General features: G+C 44.8%; 1 protein-coding gene across 1 annotated transcript in view; it reads left to right on the plus strand.

Moving 5' to 3' along the window:
- LOC144771908 (protein-lysine methyltransferase METTL21E-like) overlaps positions 1-19,852 on the plus strand; it is a 289,117-nt gene that overhangs the window by 206,872 nt on the left and 62,393 nt on the right. Inside the window, exon 4 of the mRNA XM_078656145.1 lies at positions 10,276-10,393. Coding sequence (XP_078512271.1) covers positions 10,276-10,393 — 118 coding nt within the window. The remainder of the gene's footprint in view (positions 1-10,275; positions 10,394-19,852) is intronic.

Here is a 19,852-nt window from a genome sequence, read left to right on the forward strand (position 1 = left end):
TGCACACAAGTTTTTTAGCGTCCAGCCTAATAGCATGATAGAACGTAATTGAGACTGACCATGTTGCAGCATGACCAAGTCTTGTTCCATGATGTCTATGGCAGAAGACACAGTGCTGTCTAATGAATATATCCTGGACGACAGAGTCGTTAACCCATTGTCTACTACAGAGAGACAATTTTTATTTCTCTAAATTAATACGATCAATTTCTCGTATTCGTTCTGAGTAATCTTCCACATTTCATTATAAGAAGCATAGATACCGGCATATATGAAACGTTTTTGACGCAGTTTTCTTGGTCCTAGCAAGAATTCCCTAAGGTCTGAGCCATCTTTAAGTAAAGATTAGTGTTGTTTTACATTCTCAAGTGTAGATTTATGTAGCCAATCAAGGCATAGTTTCCCTATGTTGTTACTACCCCAAGATGCTGTCTTTGAACATATCTTGGGTCTGGCCTACTGATAGTGAAACCCTGTGTTTTGTTCAGGAATAGATCTTGACAGTTGTTTGTGTCTGTGGGCCAGAGCAACCATTTTTTCCATTCTGTATCTGATCTGTTGTGATACAAAATTTTATGTACGTCGACCTCCCCCCGTGTTGTGCTATTACTTGAAGGTATTGTTATGGTTGGTGTGTTCATGTCTTTGATCTTGGCTAACCCAAGGCACGACATTTGTTGGACAGTGTCATTCAAAAACATAATTTGCTCAGGGATGATACAGGCTCTAAACGAAGCTTCTACCCCCTGCACTTGTCAATCTTTCGTACCCCAGACAGTTTTTGTCTCAATGTTGTCTTTCCAAAAGTCGAAACCCTGTCTAGATAGTTGGGCAAGAAAGGCTGCAGAATAAATCTGTTTTATATTGGTTAACATATTTTTCATTCCTGTCTTGTTCACATTTTTAAAACAAAATGATTCAGCATTGGATATAATGAACCCTGACAAATATGGAAATTTCATTGCAAAAGTTTTTGAGCTACCTTTGGAGGTGCAGGACAATGTTCTCATTGGGTATACATATATATATATATATTTCTAGGCATTGCAGATTTGTGCAAAAAATGATGACAATAATGGTTATAACAATACATTTGTTCATAGTCTGATGAACCCTCTAAATATTCATGATTTGCGAATATGCAGACATTTCTAGATCAGACATCATGTTATTAACAGTCCCGAAATCCCAATCAGGAAAGGCACTGGAGGAAATAAAGTCACTTAATGAAATCTTGAATAAGTTTGGAATCTTCAAAAGCTCCGACGTGTCAAAAATGTCATAATCAGTTCTATCCCAAACTACACCCTCTGGTATAGTTATGTGATGTTCACTGCTGACAAGTATCTTTGTTCACGATGGGATAATTTGTGTGGCTGGAGAAGTGAGTTCACTTTTTTACTTGCTGTGTCCATTTGAATATATATTCCATTTATCAGCATACCCAGAGTGATTACCAAAGCTAACCAAAGTAGAAAGAAGAATATTCCCAAAACAATCCATAGTTCAATCCATGGTGAAACCAGATAAGTCTTTTTCACAAGATGAAAAAAGTCTGTCGCTTGTTCTTTGAAAGTTCTTTGTGCTGGCGTCGGTCGAGGTTAGCTGGGATCCTCAGAAAACGTATCAAAGTTAATGAAATAGCCAGAGGCAGTTCTGTCAATGGTTGGAATTGCATCTGGATTTCTTGAAATCACTGGAACCACTTGATCACTTGTTACTTCGTTGTAGACAGGTGTATCAGGAAGAATGGTTATTTGGGTTTCAAGAGGAACGAGTTCCATAGCATTTTGCATAGTCCTTCTTTTCTCACTGTAGAATCTTCAAAGGTGATGAGTCTCTCAATTTGAACCTCTTGGATTGTAGCTAGAGGAGTGCGTCTGCTACATTGTCAGAGTCCACTTTGCCTACTACTTAGTATCGGCCACATAGTGTGGTTTGATCAGGTCGATGGACACAAACCTTTTATCCTTTTTACCAGCAAGGGGCAGCAGTAGTACTGTTCTTGACCTGTGGATGGCTAGGACAGGTACTGGTTGTCTGTAAGAAGGCCCAAATTCCTTCTTGTCCGTGATCTTTTCTCTGACTAGATCTCCAAGGTTTGGGATCCAGACAGGCCTTGCTCGGACGGTCGGTCTTTCCCCAGTGGTGGTAGGCTTTAGGCACACGTTGCTTTGTTTCGATCATAGTTCATTTAAGTCCTGTAAAACAGCCATACGGTCTTTGATATCAAATTTCTTATTTTCTACCACTGTTGACTGACAATCAAGGTCCGTAACCAACATTCTCGTCCCAAATAGGACCTCATATTGAGTGACACCCCCTTGAGAACTTCTTGGCAAATTGTTTAATGCACGTTGGACTCCATAAAGATGTTTGACCCACCCATCACCCAAACCTAATACCCTAGCTGTTATAGACTGCTTTATGTCCCGTTTGTTTCTTTCCACAACAGAATTTCCCTAAGGATGGAATAGAGAAGAATACCGCAATGCTACGCCCAAAATGGCCATTGCTTCTTTGTAAAATCGAGAGCTAAACTCAGGGCCCTGGTCAAAGTGTAGTGTGCCAATTGTGTATGTGCCGGTAAAGACTTGCAAATCTTTTATAAAAGTTTGAGCGTCAGCCGGGCGCTGAGGCCATATCCATAGGAACCTTGATTTAGTGTTTTATGGGACTGCATTCGTCCATAAGGATGCCTGCGTGTAGTTAGTCTAATGCTGTCTTACAATGGTGTCTGTACTGGGCTGGCTACGTTGTAGACAGGTGCCTGGTGGCCTTCCGTACTGCGATCTCTATTGCAGTCTATGCAGTTATTGATGAAAATGTGAATCAGTGTATTCATTCCTGGCCACCAGTACATCTCTTTTAATGTTAATATTGTTTTAGAGATCCCCTGATGTTGCAGACCCTCTCCCACATGTGCTTTGTAAATCGAAGCTGCTCTTTGTTCCATGTTTGGTATTACCCTATCCCCAACTCCAGGGATTCGAGCAAACGGAACGCTGTTCGCATCAATTATATATGAGTATTTGAGTGGAAACTTTTTTGGTAACGCTGCACCGCTGCCTTTACTTAAAGCATTGACAGCCAGTATTATTTAACTGTCTATTTTCGTTTTCGAACGAGTGATTGCAGCTACGGAAGCCGTTTGCACAGCCCGCTTCACGGCTTCATCAGCCAATAAATTCCCTTGAGTGTGAAGACGGCGCCACAGGTACACGGCAGGCTCTGATCAGAAAGGCTGGTCATCCCCTTGCCGCTTCACTCCTGGAAGCATTGGCTGCTAAATCTCAGCGTATGCATGAGAAGGGAATCCCCCTCTCACTCTTAGAAAAACACCTTAGCGAGTGTAACACATAGTCTGTATTACACCAACCCACTTTTTAACCTGCACCAGCACTAAATTTAAAAAGGTCCTGAGGAAAGCCAGAGTAATCTTAAGGCACTGGCTGAAACATGTCCACCAACAAATGGATGTAGGAGGTCGTAACTCACCACCTAACATCCTTTAGCCTTAATTTTAACTGCTGGCAGCAGCCCAGTCATTAAAGTTTAATTTACCCTCGGGTACTGGGACCCTCGCCAAGCCGTTTTAATTGTCACTCCACTTACACCCCACACTGCACTCTCAGTAACATACCAGCTCCGCTGTAATCAGGCGTCAAAGCACACCCGGGACACATTAGGTGTCACTGGGTGGGCCCGATGATGAAGCATGCCACCAACTAGGTTGGTGGGTGAGGGCTTCATGAACACACCAACAAGGTGTACACTGACAAAACTAGTCAGAGTCCAAACCATAATAGTCATATTGAGCTAGTATTCTTTGTTGATACATAGCATTTAGTAATGTCATTCATTCGAAACTCGGGTGGGGTTGTGTTTCGATTTAGATACCCGTACATAGGTTTCCCGAATCATGCCCTTACATAGGGTCAACTCACATTGCCCTTATTTAGGCATAATATCCCAGTCCTTATTTAGGCATCAGCCATGCTATCCAAGTATAGGCATGGTCACCTACATCCGTCTATCCCACTTCACAGCGAGTTCTTAGAAACAAGACCCTTAAGCCTTTGGGACATTCCCTGCTTGGATTAATGATTTCTCCAAGAACTCATTTATTATGCATGAACAACTATTCCTTAGGGGTTCATTCATGACGTCTCCTCTGTCCGACTTTATGTCAATGCTAGCATTCCTAAATACATTCGAGGTATAAATATACCTTCACTTGCCATGGCAAACCACGGCTCAGCTACACAGCTCGATACGGCTCGCCACGACAAGTTCGGAAGAAATTTGGATCCCCGCCTGATGCACTGACCAGACGCTGTCATCCTCCTCGCAGAGAATCAAGCTTTCAGTGTCCAGACTCCCTTCGTGAGGTGTTATGGATTGAGATCCGGAAAAAGATTCCCACCTCTCTCATTCTCAAGGTATGGAGCAGACTAGAACCTAGAAGGACTCTTGGCATACTAACTTAGCAATACCAAAAACTTCTTACCTCGTACTACACTTAGGTTAGGTACACTGGAATAGTACTATTTAGAAGCACCAGTCGAGTATACACATTTTTAGCCTGTGTTATTTATGTATGTTTATATGAATATTTATCATAGCTAAAAGACTATGCTATTGCAGTATTATTTTTTCTTACTGCTTACGCTGTACGTATTATATTTTGCATACTGTCTTGCAATTGTAGCAGTTCATATCTCTTGCACGAGAAATAAGACTGTTCAATAAATCCTTTTATTGAAACGCCTGTCTATCTATTTCTGTGTAACTCTGAAGAAACTAAGCATGCACGATTGACTGAGTGAAACTGTTATCTATTGTTTCCACGATTCTGAGAACTGTTCCGATTCTAAGGGAAACAAAGTTGTCATGTTTATGCGGTTGTCAGAAACTAATCCCTTCTTGTTTATTCGCGAAGTTTCTAGTGACCTCTGAGTTAGCTGGCACATAAAGTAATTAAGTTTAATGTACTCGATAGAGGCATACTGACCTCAGTCCTATGCAAAACTATTGTGTATATTATTCCAATGCGCAGAGCCTATAAGGGAAATAGGAACTACACTACATTATCGGTTGCTTGAGTTTGATTCATATTATTACCTATGCATTTAACAGTTGCATTTGCCAAGGGTGTTATTATTGCTTGCATATACATATGTATAGATCTATATACATTTGAAAGTAGTTCATTTGACATATGGGAAAGCCTTTATGTTAGAGAGCATTGCATAAATAATACCCCAAGCCTTATTCTGCGAACAGTATTTAATGTACTTCATTTTCTAAAGTGAAATCTCTTTCCAGAAGGCGTTGTGTAATGTGTATTGCTTCGCTGTCTTTAAGCCACTGTGTGGGAGAGTGGTATGCTGTATTATTTGGGGTACGAAGCAAGACACACCACGAGATCAAAACCACCAAAACAAATGCACTGTCCCTTCACCTGGATGCCAGAGCAAACCACAGCATGGAACTATTCTGCATCATCAAGGAGTTCTCAAACCCCACAGCCAGTGACAGTACATCACACCCTCACAGGAGTTCTGAAACACCCTAGCCGACTTCTTCAACACCAAAATCACCCCCATCTAAGAGAACCTTGACCCTGATAACTGAATTCAACAGGCTTTTCAGCAACCCCAACCCCTCAGGAAAGATCCCTCAATGCATCAGAACCTCGGTCTACAGATACAAATGCCGCTATTGTGGGATCCATTCACTCAGCAGCCCCAGAAGATCCTTGCCCCCACCACATGTTTAACCTAAGACAAAGCACCATCAGCAAGGAACTTACCACAATCATCAATGCTTCCATCACATTTGCCTCTTTCCCCAAAGGATGGGAAGGCACAGAATTCAAACCGATCCACCAAACTCACTGCAGACCCAAAAGACTTAAAGTACTACCACCCCATCTCCCTACTGCCTTTTCCAGTCAAAGTTTTAGAAAAAGCAATAAACCTCCAACTCTCCACCCAGCTGGAGAAGAACAACCATCTAGACCCCTCCCGACCTGGATTTCATTCAAATCACAGCACTGAAACTGCCTTGATTGCGGCCACAGATGACATCAGGACCCTCCTAGACAGGGGAGAAACCATCGCCCTTATCCTCCTCAATATCTCCGCAGAATTCAACAAAGTGCCTTACCACATCCTCCTGCTCGGTCTTTACCAAATGAGAATCCAAGGGAAAGCCCTTGAATGGGTCTCTTCATTTCTCTCCGGATCAACCCAAGGCGTCAGACTCCCACCTTTTACTTCGGGCCCAAAAACCATCATCTGCAGCATCCCACAATGATCCTCTCTAAGCCAAACTCTTTTCAACACTTACATGGCATCCCTGGCCACTCTGTTCAGATCCCATTACATGAACATATTCTTTCACACTGACTACACTCAGCTCATCCTCTCACCCTCTTCCGACCCTACTGACACCAAATATAACTTCCACAGGTGCATGACCAGCATCGCAGGCTGGGTACATAGTAGATGCCTCAAACTCAACACAGACAAAACAGAAATATTCATTTTCAGTACAAGCAACTTTCCTGGTGGCTAGCGGACCTCGGCCCGCACTCACAACCACACAGCACATTTGAAATCTCAGAATAATACTCGTCAGCAAGCTCTCGACGAGGAAGTGGTTAAACGGCATCTCATCCTCTTGCTTTCTCACCCTGGACTTACTCAGAAAAATCCTCAAATGGCTCTGTTTCAAAATCAGATACACCACCACCCAAACCCTCATCACCAGCTGCCTGGTCTAGGGCAACTCCCTATATTAGTGAATCACTTCTCAACTATTAAACAAGCTTCAGGTCAGAAGCAGCCAGGCTCACCCTCAACCTCCAGAAGCAGACCTGAATCTCTCCCTACCTCAAAGCCTTACACTGGCTACCCGTCAACAAACTGTACCAGTTCAAATTGCTCACAAATGCCTACAAAACCCTTCTCAACAAGAGTCCAGCCTACTTTAATGACAGGGTGACCGTCCACCAACCTACCTGCATACTTCGTTCCTCGTCCCTCTTCCTGGCCCACACCCCCTATATCCACAGAAGAAGGAGGGGTGGCCACGCCTTCTCACACCTGGGGGCAAAGTCCTGGAATGGCCTCCACCTCTGTACTTCCCCCACCCTGCAGGAGTTCAGGAACAACCTAAAGACCTGGCTCTTCAACTAATTCATCTCAGCAGGAGTATATTCCGCTTGCACCTGAATACCCTACGGGGTGATCAGCAGCGCTCTACAAATCTTATTTCATTGATTGATTGATATTGAGTGTTTGAAACAAGGATTCATTGTATTTAACAATAAAGTGTTCCTAGCAAACATTTCAACATTTTATTATTAATCAGGAACATTCTGCAATATTATGTGAAGCTTTTAGTAAAGGAATGTCAGGGTAAGGTAAACTTTTAAGCATTGTGTACAATTTTCAGCACATTTGATTTAGTTGCTTGTAAATTGAAGCTTACTTAAACATTTGGGACCTTATGCTAATAGGTATAACTGCATACTACGTTTTGCACATTTTCACATTGTGTTGGCTCAATATAAATTGCACTTTAACATTGCACATGTGACTTTAGCTAGATTATTTAGCATTTTAATAAAAACGTTCCCTCATTCCTAACAATGAAGACTTTGTTCTACATTAAAGAGGCACTAGACACTATTTCAACAAGCCGTATAAAAATCAGTAGTGAATAGCACCATTTGACTGTTATATGGCAGGAGTTTGCTGGAACACAGCAAGGGGTGGTGACATTGATACTGCCATCCAATTACTAGTGAACCTATCTTCAACCTTGCCCCCAGCCTAGTAATTGGCAGCTTGAAGGATGGTGGCTGTACCTTGCTGGAAGAAGGCTACCGACTTCCTACTCCAAAATCTAAACAGTGACTAAAAGCCTACTGGTATCCATGTATGAATATGCATACATTGGTTAAATAAATGTTGAAATATACTAGTTGCAACTTAATTATTCAGAAAGCACAAGATACAGGGATAGAGACAGTTATCATATCTAAATAACAAATACGGCACATGCTCAGACTGCACCGGAAATATTGTGATACCCGAAACACTATAAAGGATTGGATATCTATACCAATCTCTTAAATAATTATTTCAGTGACCAAACAAGTGCGGAAGGTATTTCTAATGCACAATTTTGGTAGACAAATTATTTTGAATACTAATGGTTTTGATGGTGAATTCTAGTTGTAAATGCTAAAATAAAAAAATTGCACTTATAACATTTTAATTTGACATTTAGAAGTGTGTTTTGTAATGTAATTTAGCTGTGCCACATTTTCACGAAGATATCAATTTATTAATATGGATATTATTCTGATGTTCTGTTCATCTTGCTCCTGCTCATTCCACCTTCCAATCAATGTCCCCATGTGTGTCTTCTCTCTCCACAGACTTCGCAGAGCACAGGATACTGGAACATAATTGGTTATTTTCCTTAGAGTGTGTATTGTGAATGAAACTTTTTAGATTTATTGAATGCTACAACCCGAAGGACATTTCCGCCACAGTTCCGATATGGGCCTGGTAGAATACACTAGTGTATGGGCTATTGTTAGAAAACATATTTTGCTGTGCATCTCCGTACAGCAACACCGCAGAAGCTCATGCCGTCTTACTTTAAAATTAGTTTGTGTTAGAAAATTACTTGTGACGTTTAACCTTCTGATTTGTCCAATATGTATTCTCACTAGTCATGCCATGATGAATTTGCAGTCTTTGCTTACTACTTATTCATAAAATGTGAATAAAAACTCCTTGATTCTGGGGGTGAGCCAGATTATTTCGATTACATACCTAGTAGCTAGGGATGCAGGGGAATATTATCAACAAATAGCGATATTTATCGCTAAGTAGGCTTAGCGGCAATTTTTTTATCACCGCGCATCACCGGATTTTATCACTGAGATAACGTGCTATTAGCAACGTTTATCTCAAAAACGATAAAATTCCCGGCGATAGCGGCAAAATCCGTGATTATCGCTGAGAATACAGCGATATTCATCATGCATTATCGCTAACAGGGTCTTAGCCATTATATCCACCTCCCATTGGATATAATGGCTAAGTACCGGTCTGAGCAGGTGTTAGTTTTTGGAGCTATTCGGGCTTAGCGCGAATATTTCCATCGCTACGCCTATGTTGGTAATAGGCGATAGCGATGTTAGCGACTGCTTTCAGTCGCTAACAGGTTGGGTACGCCCACTTTGCATGTCATTAGCGATAAATATCGCTGACATGCAAAGCGGGCTCCAAACTGCTCGCTATCGCCTACAAACTGTTGCTAACTGCTGTTAGCAACAGCTTGCTAATAGGGCGATAGAATTATCGCCGCTTATACAGCGGCGATAATTTCCTATCGCCCCACTTGATAGTATGCCCCACAGTTTGTTCCTCTTAAGATGTTTGCTGTTCGTTGGACTTAAAATAATTCCAATTTCTTGATTATGTATTTGAGCCTTCATGGGATATATTTAGCATTTCTCTGTATTGCTTAATTGAGCTTTTGTAATAAATCATGTAACTTTTCCCCTAGACTGGAACTAAGTTATTGAGTGGTCCCAGTTATTTATTTTAATGCTTTGCTAAACTAATTATAACTCTGATTGAGGAGGGTGTTCTTTAGCACAAGATCATGGGTGGTAGAAAGGAATTTCTAAGGTAAAGTTTGGGGATTTGAAATATAGGGGCATTTGGGGATCGGGGTTCTGCTCCCACACTAGCTTTTAACGACCTCCATATGTAGCAAGGCTGATAAAATTTGGTAAGCAAAGAGGAGCTTACTGTACGTCTTATGAGCAATAGATTTGATAATAGCCCATCTACTTGTTTCTTTAAGAATAACTTATTTACCGTTTTGCAGAAAACTTGCTATTACAACTTTTGAATATTAGATCACATTAATTCTAGTGTGATTTACATTTAAATGTATATTTGGTATTTCAAATGTAAATTTTTCTACAATTGTAAACTCTGTCAACATATAATTAATGGAAATAATATGGGAGCTCAAATATTTCCATTTTGCACTGTAGTTTTAGCAGCTGGTTTTATATTAATAGATTAAAACCGTGAATGAAAAGACAAGCACCTTAAAACAAATGAGCAGCGTGATTTACAGTACTAATTAGTAGCTGCGGATGCCAACACTTAACAGTGCCAGTTACATTCACAACCTTCAATGCTAAATGCATGACATTTCTGTCTTTGACAGGCGTTAGTTGTTTGTCATTACTTGGAAAGCCTTGCCAAGGAACACAAATTAATGGACAAACATATCATTGAAATTGGAGCTGGAACGGGACTTGCGTCAGTTGTGGCTGCCCTGCTTGGTAAGTAAGTTGATTTGCCGTCTGTGCCAATTGCGCTTCAGAAATGTCTCATCTAGATTTCTGAATCAGGCTTCAAGTGCATTTATGTAATTTAAACACCTGTATGTAAATTCACAGAGTAGTTTAAGGCCGTAAACCCATGTTGTGGCAAAAATAGACCCATTTGCATATATTTGTATACATTCTCTGCAGTGTGCCTGGAAAGTTGCAACTTGTGCAGGTTTCTTGGCGTATTACTGGGGATGCATGGACATTCCCCAAACTTGGAAAACTAGACCTGTGCTTAAGTGTAAATATGCAGGTGGTGGTGATCTAGAAGTATAATTTCCCATGAATAGGGCGCTCTGTGTCCTGTGCAAGATGTTATCAATTCTACAAATCTGGACTTCTCAAAGTCGTACAATATTGTGCCCATATACCTTAATTTTGTGTACATCAATGAGCTTTAACTACGTTTAACTGCCTGTGATAAAGTAGGATCGCAGGACACTGGATGAGATTGGCAGGAAGGTTCTTTATTCAGGAACAAGTATCTACAAGGAGAAACGTCCTACCCACAAGCAGAGCCAGCAGCAACTGAATCGTGGGTGTTTTAGAGCAATTCAAACCAGATAGAGGCTCTAGAATGAGGAGCTCTAGACTCACAATGAAGTACATGGAATGGAATGACACGCAGGTCATCACACCGCCCCTTTAGCAGACGCAGCAATTGCAGAACAAATAACCTTTTTCCTATTTAATGACAATGCTGCTGTAATCTCGTGTATTCCTGTGAGACGTTCCCATATTTTAGACATGTTTGCAGAATTTTGTGTGTTAAGGGGGGTCTGTTAATAAATTAGACTAAATTAGACTAAGGGGCATATTACCAACAACTAGCGATAATTATCACTATGTTGGCTTAGCGGCAATATTTTTATAGCGGAGTTGCAGCGATTTTTATCGCTTAGGAACCTTGCTATTACCAAGGTTTATCTCCTAAGCGATAAAAATCGGCCGAAATGCATGAATATCGCTGAAAAGTCAGCGATATTCATGCATTACCGAGCTAATGCTCTTAGCCATGTTATCCACCTACCATTGGATAACATGGCTAAGAACAGCTCAGGGGCAGGTGTTAGCTTTTGGAGATATTTGCGCTTAGCGCGAATATCTCCAAAATTTGGTAATAGGAGATAGCGATGTTAGTGACTGTTTCCAGTCGCTAACATCTTGGCACGCCCACTTTGCATGTCATTAGTGATAAATTTCAGTGACATGCAAAGCGGGGCCCGAGATGGTCGCCATCTCCTACTAGCTGTCGCTAACTGGTGTTAGCGACAGCTAGGTAATAGGGAGATAATTTTATCTCCGCTTTCTTGGTTTTAAAGCCAAAAAAGCGGAGATAAACCCCCTTGATAATATGCCCCTAAGTTCCTTGGGCTGTTTACGAGTTGCCCTATACAGATGGGGTGTTAAATCTGCACACAGGCACAACATTTCTGTGCAGTAATGCTGTAGCAGTACCATTCGATTATGAGCTAAAGCTCAAGGAAGGGGAAATTACCATGTGGGACCGGATTTACCCATCATAAAACCACACTGAATTCACAATTCAGTAGAGTTTAACACATATATTTACCACCTGTTCTGAGCAGGTGGTAAATGTATTCTGCAGCCTCTTTGAGGAATGAGGGGTGAACCAACACCACATTTTAATGCACACGGTCAGAATGCTGAGGTCTAGGGAAAAAAACGCCACGTCCGACAGGATTCAAGATCCCATCGGGGCAGCGGTCGGCATCTTACCCCTTCAATGAAGGCGGTGCCCGTGCAGGCACCACTTTAGGTATTAGGATGGCCCTTTCCAACTGCCTTTTTTTAGAGGTCCAACTGTCTGACAGAAACGGACTGTGGGGGCCCTATACTAGTGGCCCGCCTACACATCCATGCACCATGTGGTGCCTGGCATTCAATGCATGCATGTGCACAAATTGCTTTTTTCTACTTGTGCTGCAGCCCTTTTCCTGGGTCGCTGCACAAGTCTCAGTCGAAAAAAGCATTTTCTGACTGCCTTGCTGGCCGTCTCATCATAACAGGGTGGGTGGGATCGCCGACTCATTGTCGTACGGTCTCCTGCCTGATGAAATGGCGGGCGGCGTTCTGACTGGTCGACATTGTAATGAGGGCCATATGTGTCAGAACGCTGGCCCACTTGGAATCAAGCAGAACAGAATTACATACCATGATTTAACTCCACTTGATTCATTATCATTGCCCCAGTGTACCCACTGTATGGCTCTTAATGCCCATATATCATTTAGATTTATTATTACTCCTGAACACATTGTCTATCTGAATTTGACTGCTTCAGTACATTTTGACTGCTTCATTGTTGCAATTGCTGAAAATGTAATTAAATACCTAACTTGCTTAGAAATCCTCCTCTACTGTCTGTTAATTTGGTCCTGAAGTATGAACCAATGTTCCAGATGATGTACCTTAATACGTTCATTATCTGAAATCTGAATGAGATTATTCCTATTTACTATTCCTACTCCAGTTTGCGCAACAGTAGGGAAGGTGTAGGAATTAATTTCCAATACCTTAGCGCCCCCTACAGCAAGTCGATCTAATGACTTGCGATGTAAAGGTATTGCGTACTAACAACGCGGTTGTCATAACAATAACAATAGCTCTGCGATGTGATGACAGCATTGTAAACGCTGTTTCCCATCTCTTTTACTGACCAGTGTTGAAAGGCCCACCATTGTGTGGTTTCCCCAGGCACCCCAATTGTCCTCCAGGAGGTCGAGCAGGGCTACTTTGGGTGTCAAGTCGATGGGCCGCTCAAGGTATCGGGAAAGGATTTGGGCAATTAGCCTTCAATATTGAGACACCTTGGGGCATTGCCATACAATGAAAAGAAATCAATTCTGGACTTAAATATCGGGGATATCTAGGTTCCAAAATGATGCCTGCATGCCAGAGCCATTGTAGAGAGAGATAGGTTGCATGTAAATAGTGTAATTAGATCATCCACAGCTGGGCAGAGATAGCAATTTGATGGGGCCAAACATGCCTCTTGCTATTCAGTGTTTTCTAGGCTGCCCACACATTGCTCTCACTTCTGTCGAAGCTCCTTGAGTGTCTCAGGGATGTTACAGACCAAGGAGAAGTAAATCTGTGAGATGCCACCACTACTCAAGTGGCTCATTTGAAATTTTGTCTCCAGCAGGCTGAACTCTGCGTTGTCAGTGAGGTCTGCCTAGTGACGTGCAAGCACATGCAGGAGCTGTAAATATTTATGGAATTGGGTGAATGAAACTTGAAAGTGAGTTTGAAGGTTGTGAAACTATTTTATGTGTGATCCACGTCAGACATCACCAGTGTGGTGATTCCTAGTATGTCCCACATCTCGATTCCTTCCAGCTGTGCCGTGTGACTCAGCCAGCGCCCCACCAGAGGAGAATCTGTTGAGGAAGTTTCTAATCCCAGCTAGTAAATCTGTTTTCCACTCGCCAAGTGAGGAAGACCGTCTTATTGACCTCTATAGTTTGAGATGGGATGGGCCGGCCATATAGGATGTTCATTACATTGTCGAGGCCGAGGTGCACCAGTTTTAATTGATGACAGGTCACTCCAGCCTCCATTCATCCAATCTTTTATAATAAGGAGATGGGACACCCAGTAATATTGTTGAATGTCTGCTGCCCCAGGCCCTCCATTGTAAATAGACCTACAGTATTTGTGGAGGGCTATTCTCGGGGGAGCCTCTCCACAGAAAAGAGTGGAGCAGCGCCCCAGTTCCCATAACCCAGGAGTTGGGAATGGGAAGTGGAAAGCTCTGTAGTACTTATAGAAGTGTGGAAGTATCATCATTTTGATGAGCGCTTTACATCCCATTATATTCAAGGGAGTTTGTCTCCCTCGTGTAGGTTGGTTTTAACCATGTTGAGAAGGGGGGTGGGTGGGGGGTGAGGTTAAAATTATGATTGAGGTCTCATATGGTTGCTCTATGAATACATAGATACCTGAAGCTGAGACTGCAAATTGGTATGTCTGATTGCCAAGCAACTGTGGCAGAGTCTCCTGATAGGGGGACAAGGAGTGATTTGCCCCCGTTTACACAAAGAACATAGGTTTCCTCACACACCTCCAGGATGTCTAAGTCCCGGGTGCTGGATGTTGAGGAATCTGCAAGAATTAAGAGAACGTTGTCGGTGTATAATGTAATCCTGTCTTCTGTCACCCCCTCCCAGGTCTAACTCCGTACCTGAGCATCTCAATGAACGCTTCTGGCCAGGGGCTCAATAGCCAGAACAAAAAGCAGTGGAGATAGAAGGCACCCCTGCCTGGTCCCTTGTCTAATCGGGAAAGTATGGGCTATCACAACAGTTTATAAGAACTTGTGGAGAAGGTTTTCAGTAGATGAGGTTGATGTACCTTTAGAAGAAAGGGCAGAAGTGCATGCCCCAGCGGACCTGGTCCAAGTGTGTCATGTCCAGCATGTCGAAGGCTTTTTCAGAGTCCCCATGCAGGAGTGCAGTGGTGTTGGCTTCCTTCCAGGTTGTGGGCTAGGGCAGCGTGGAGGCACGTAATGCAGTGGCAGGTGCTGCAGTTGGGCATAAAGCCACATCGGCCTGGAAGTTTCAATGTGCCAAGGACTTGCTGGAGCTTGTTTGCTAGTGCCTTGGCGAAGATTTTGATGTCTGTGTTTATCATACAGTTGGGGCAGTATGAGGCACAACTGGCCATTTGGTGGCCCGTTTTGACTTTCACCACCATTGATAGCTAAGTCTAGAGGGGCCATTATGATGGCGGGCGGATCGACACCCGCACGCCCGGCGGTGGCAATCTGCCCCCATAACTCCCCGCCCGCCCGTCATTTACCCCCACCATATTACCATGGCGGGGGATACCGCACCGTACGCAAAGTCCGTCTGCCGCATTTCCGCCAGTCGGCAATCGTCACGATTGCCGGCCGGCTGGAACTCGGGCATTATATGGTGGCGGTGTCTGGTAGACACCACAATCCATATTAGGATGCCTGGCGGTGAAGGCCTATCCATGGCGGCGATGCCGCCATGGAGAGGCATGCGGGAATTGCCTTGGGGTGGGGGCTGCACTTGGGGGGTACCTATGGTACCCCTCTACATTGCCATACACAAGGTGGCAGGCACCGCGGGGTGCCTGTCACGTTTTGCATGGCAATGCACAACATGCCTATTTAACATTGCGGCGGGTGCTGCTGACAGCACCGCCCGCCACAATGTTAAAGTCCCGGATGCAGCCGCCAGTGTGGCGGGTGCATCCTAATTGGCCTTGCGGGACCTCCGCACCTCTTGCGGTCGGTCCCATTTTCCGTTACGGTCCGCCTGCCATTGTAAAGGGGCCCTATTGTGGGTGGGAAGTAGCCCTTCTGAGACACTTTGGTATAGAATTGGTGTTGGTGTAGGGAAATGGTATCTCTGAATTTACAGTAGTACTCTATGGGAAACCCGTTGGGGACTGGAATTTTCACCATTTTCCGCCTGTGCAATGTGGACATTATTTTGTTGCCTGTAAGCAGGGAGTCTTGGCCTTTGCATTTAACTATGGTAAGGTGTGGTAGGCGTATTTTGTCAACAAGGGCATTGGCTTGCTCCCAGGTGGGTCTCGGCTGCTGGGCATATAATTTTTCATTGGAATCTGCAAAGATTACTGCTATCTGGGGTGTGTGCAGCGGGTGGCCTAATGGGTCGACAATAGAGGGAATCAATTTTGAGCCGGTATCCCTAGGGGCTATCCAGTAAGGTAGTTTACGCCTCTTCTCCCTGTACTCATATATGCACCAGGTGGATTCCCTCCAGCGTTGGCATGCTTCATTAAACACTAGGTGTCGCAGTGACAGCCTATCAAGTTCAAGCTGTCGATTGGGGGAATCTGAAGCGTTAGAGGCCACTTCAGCCTCTAACTGCAAGATGTGGGTTTCAATTTCTGTCATATAGTTGGGTTTTTTCTTTCAGTGTGCTTGAAATTGTGACTTTACTTGCTGCCCACTGGGTGCCCGTCTCTGCAACCGACCAGACTTTAAGTTCAAAGAAGGAGTCAAGCTCCGTGGTTAGGTAATCCATCAACTGTTCATCTACAAGGAACCAGGCATTGAAGCACCTGAGCAGCAGCTTATGAGGTGCAGGGGCCCTCAAATGGAGGGTAACTGGAGGGGGATCAGAGATCCCCAGGGAAGAATCGCTGCTGCTGTTGTGTGTTTCATATCAGTGGTGAGGAAAAGTATGAGGTTGATGCCGAATGCGGTTTTGACTGATGTGGCTATATGTGTGTATGCCCTGCCCTCCAAATGTGATGCCAGTCATGCGTCGCATAATCCCAGGGTGTTTGCCCAAGAAGCAAGTGCCCTGGATCTGTCTAGTTGGTGTCTGGTAGAGGGGCCCAACGCGTCCTCACCTGGGCTAAGTGTAGCATTGAGTCTCCACCAAGGACTGTTAACCAGGTTGGGAGGTCGGTGATCATCTTAGCCAGTTCCTCAAGGGTTTGCCTTTGTAGCTGCAGTGGTATATAAATGATAAGGATGCTGTATGGTTTCCCCTCTAGTGTCCCCTCCACACCGAAGTAGCATCCCTGTGAGTCACGGGTGACTCGTGTGTCCACCACTGGGAAATGTTTGTGGAGTAAAATAGCTACCCCTCTGGAGTCCCTGCTGAAACCTGCATGAAAGACACAATCATATCCAAATATGCACAGGATAGGGTTGCTATAACGTAACAGATGGCTTTCTTGTAGCAAGGAGTTTGCCGGGTTGGTGTTGCTTAACGAAGCAAAGCCCCAATGTACGCCTAATGTGGTTAAAGAGGCCGTTGACAGTCCAAGAGAAGAGATGAAAATCAGCCATGAGTGCTATGGGTAGGTGTGACTAGTACCCCACGAATCAGTGTGTATTCGTGCAGTGTTCGATCTTGGGCATGCATGAACATGTCTTGGTCTAACACAAAAGAGCAAATTAGAACTCAAAGCTTTGCGATTTCCCTAACAGTAACAGTAACTAACCCCATATTTCCATCCCGGAAGCATTTATCACCTTGAAACTCCCTCAGGACAACAAAAACAATACATATCAGGGTATTCAACCTGGGGGACCTCCTCCTGTGTAGAATCATATGTCTAAAGCTGCTGGACAGCAATACTGCAAAGTTGGTGGTTGGACTTGGGAGCCCATCTTCAGATTCATCCCAGCCACTGCACCATCACCGTGTGGACCCCTCTCCATCCAAGGAAGTAGCAGGTGTTTTTTTGTGGTGTCTTGTGGGGTGTCGGGGGACAGTGGTGAAGTGTTTGGTGTCAGAGGAGTTGGGGAGCATATGCATGGGCTGCGCCCCCTATGGGACTTGGCCTGCCGGTGTGGCTTGAGCAATTCGTTATCTCCAACCCAAGCAAGGGTTCTCCCCTTTGGCCAGACTGGGAGAGTCATATCAGCGCATTGCTAATTTTTCAGCTGCCCAGGACTCCTCACGGGTTTCAAAGAAGTAGTACCGGGATTGATGGATCACTTTCAGTTTTCAGGGAAGAGCAGCAAGTATTGCAATGACTTTTCCTTCAGTTTCATTGTAACCACATCAAATGGTTTGCATTTCTTCTGGACTGTCCTTGTGTAATTGGGGAAAATCATGACATGTGCTGAATGGAAGGATATTTTCCAGCGGGTGTGTGCTGCTCATAGAAAAACATCTTGATTGTGCTAATTTAGGATTTTGGTGACCATAGGGTGTGGGGGCACACCTGGAGGAGGGCGTTGTGTCAGCACCCAGTCTGCTTGCTCCACCACGAACCACGGGGAGAGAGCTCCCTCTGGAATCCAGGTTTGAACCAAGTGTCTAGGAAGGTTTCTGGGTGGGGAGTTTCGACATCCTCCAGGAACCCAATAAATCGTAGGTTGTTGCGCCTGGAGCGGATCTTGGCATCCACCGCTCTAGCCTCCAGGGTGTGAGTAGCTGAGGTCAGTGCAGTCATCTTCACCCTAAGGTCAGCAAGCTCATCTCTAGGGTAGAGACCCTTCCCTCCACCTATGCGGCTCTACCATTCTAGATGTAAAGGTCCTGGTGAAGGAGAGCGATGACCACTCCCACCTCGCCAATTTTGGACTCCACCACTTCTCAGAGGGTTTGGATGGTCTGCAAAATTTGTGCAACATATGTTTTGGCAAGGGATTTGAGGTTTTGGTGGGCTCAGCATGCTGTCTGGTGGCCTCAGCGGAGTTGGGAGTGTATTTGTCAATTCTAGCTTGAACATGCGTAATCGGGGCCTTGTCTTTCTCCATGGTCGCCATTGGTGCACTGCACCACAGGCTTATGGACCACCAACACTCCTGTGTTTACATCATAGTAGTAGGAACTGCCCAGTATAGCTCCTCAGTCCTGCTCCCATCCCCCAGCATGCAGGGGCACCAGTGGCAAGGCACAGCAGAGTTGTTGGGGGGCACTCCCCCAGTGAGAACAGCCTACATGCACCCCCACGGGCCATTTACCCCACGGAGGTCGTACGAGCAGCCGAATTCAATGTACCACTGGTTGAATAATCCTAAGGGGGTAATGCATGGAGCGGGTCCAACCTGGATGGTGTGGCCCCTGTCACCCCCAGCCAGCATGGGTACACTTGGTTCCAGTTGAGCCATCCGTAGCCCTGTCAGAGTCCATCAGGCCCTGGGCCTTAAAGACCTCCAGGCGTCAGGCTCAAAGACATTGCGATGTAAATAGTAAAGGCCCAAGGAGTTATGTTGCCCCCCTTCTTACCCACCCTCCGAAGTGAAGGGGGGCAACTTGTGCAGCCAGCAGGAAGTGCCCTGGTATTCGGTCTTCTCTACATCCACAGCAAATGCACAGTGAGACGCCGGGCAGGGCCAGATAGGTCAGCTGCTGGGAACAGCCCCATTGGCCGACCACCCCCGAAGGCAGAGGATGGTGGAGGGTCAAACCCACAACCTTGTCCCAGACCATCCCGTGGCCCAGCCGGGCCCCACATGCAGTGCAGGACAGCAAGGCCCACGCAGGAGGCCAAGTCACCCTGCATTATGGACTCCACCTCCGCCGATCAATGTCTACGGTGTACGGCTGTGGGGCAGCCCCCTGCTGCCGCAATCCTGGAGCTCCAGAGCACCACAGCGAGGCCTCTGCACCAGCGCCAGGAGCAGCACCGTGTTGGCCAGGAGACCAGTGGCTGCACCCATACACTCGCTGGCAACCAGAAATTCTTCAGTGCCCCAGCGACACTGGGAGTCCATGGCAGTCTGGCCTAAGTCTTGGGTTGGGTGCAGTCCAGCGTGCTCAGCAGGACAGGAGGTCCGGGAGTATTCTAAAATGCATCTGCCATCTTGGCCGCTGTAGCTACGTCCCTGTGGATAACATGCTTTGCCATGGACTAAGACAATGTCAAGGATTGGGGGTAATTGTTTCATTTGAAAAGTGTTCCTGTAGTTACAGCTCAAAT

Source organism: Lissotriton helveticus, chromosome 8 (assembly GCF_964261635.1).
Source record: "Lissotriton helveticus chromosome 8, aLisHel1.1, whole genome shotgun sequence".
In the NCBI taxonomy this organism is placed as follows: domain Eukaryota; kingdom Metazoa; phylum Chordata; class Amphibia; order Caudata; family Salamandridae; genus Lissotriton; species Lissotriton helveticus.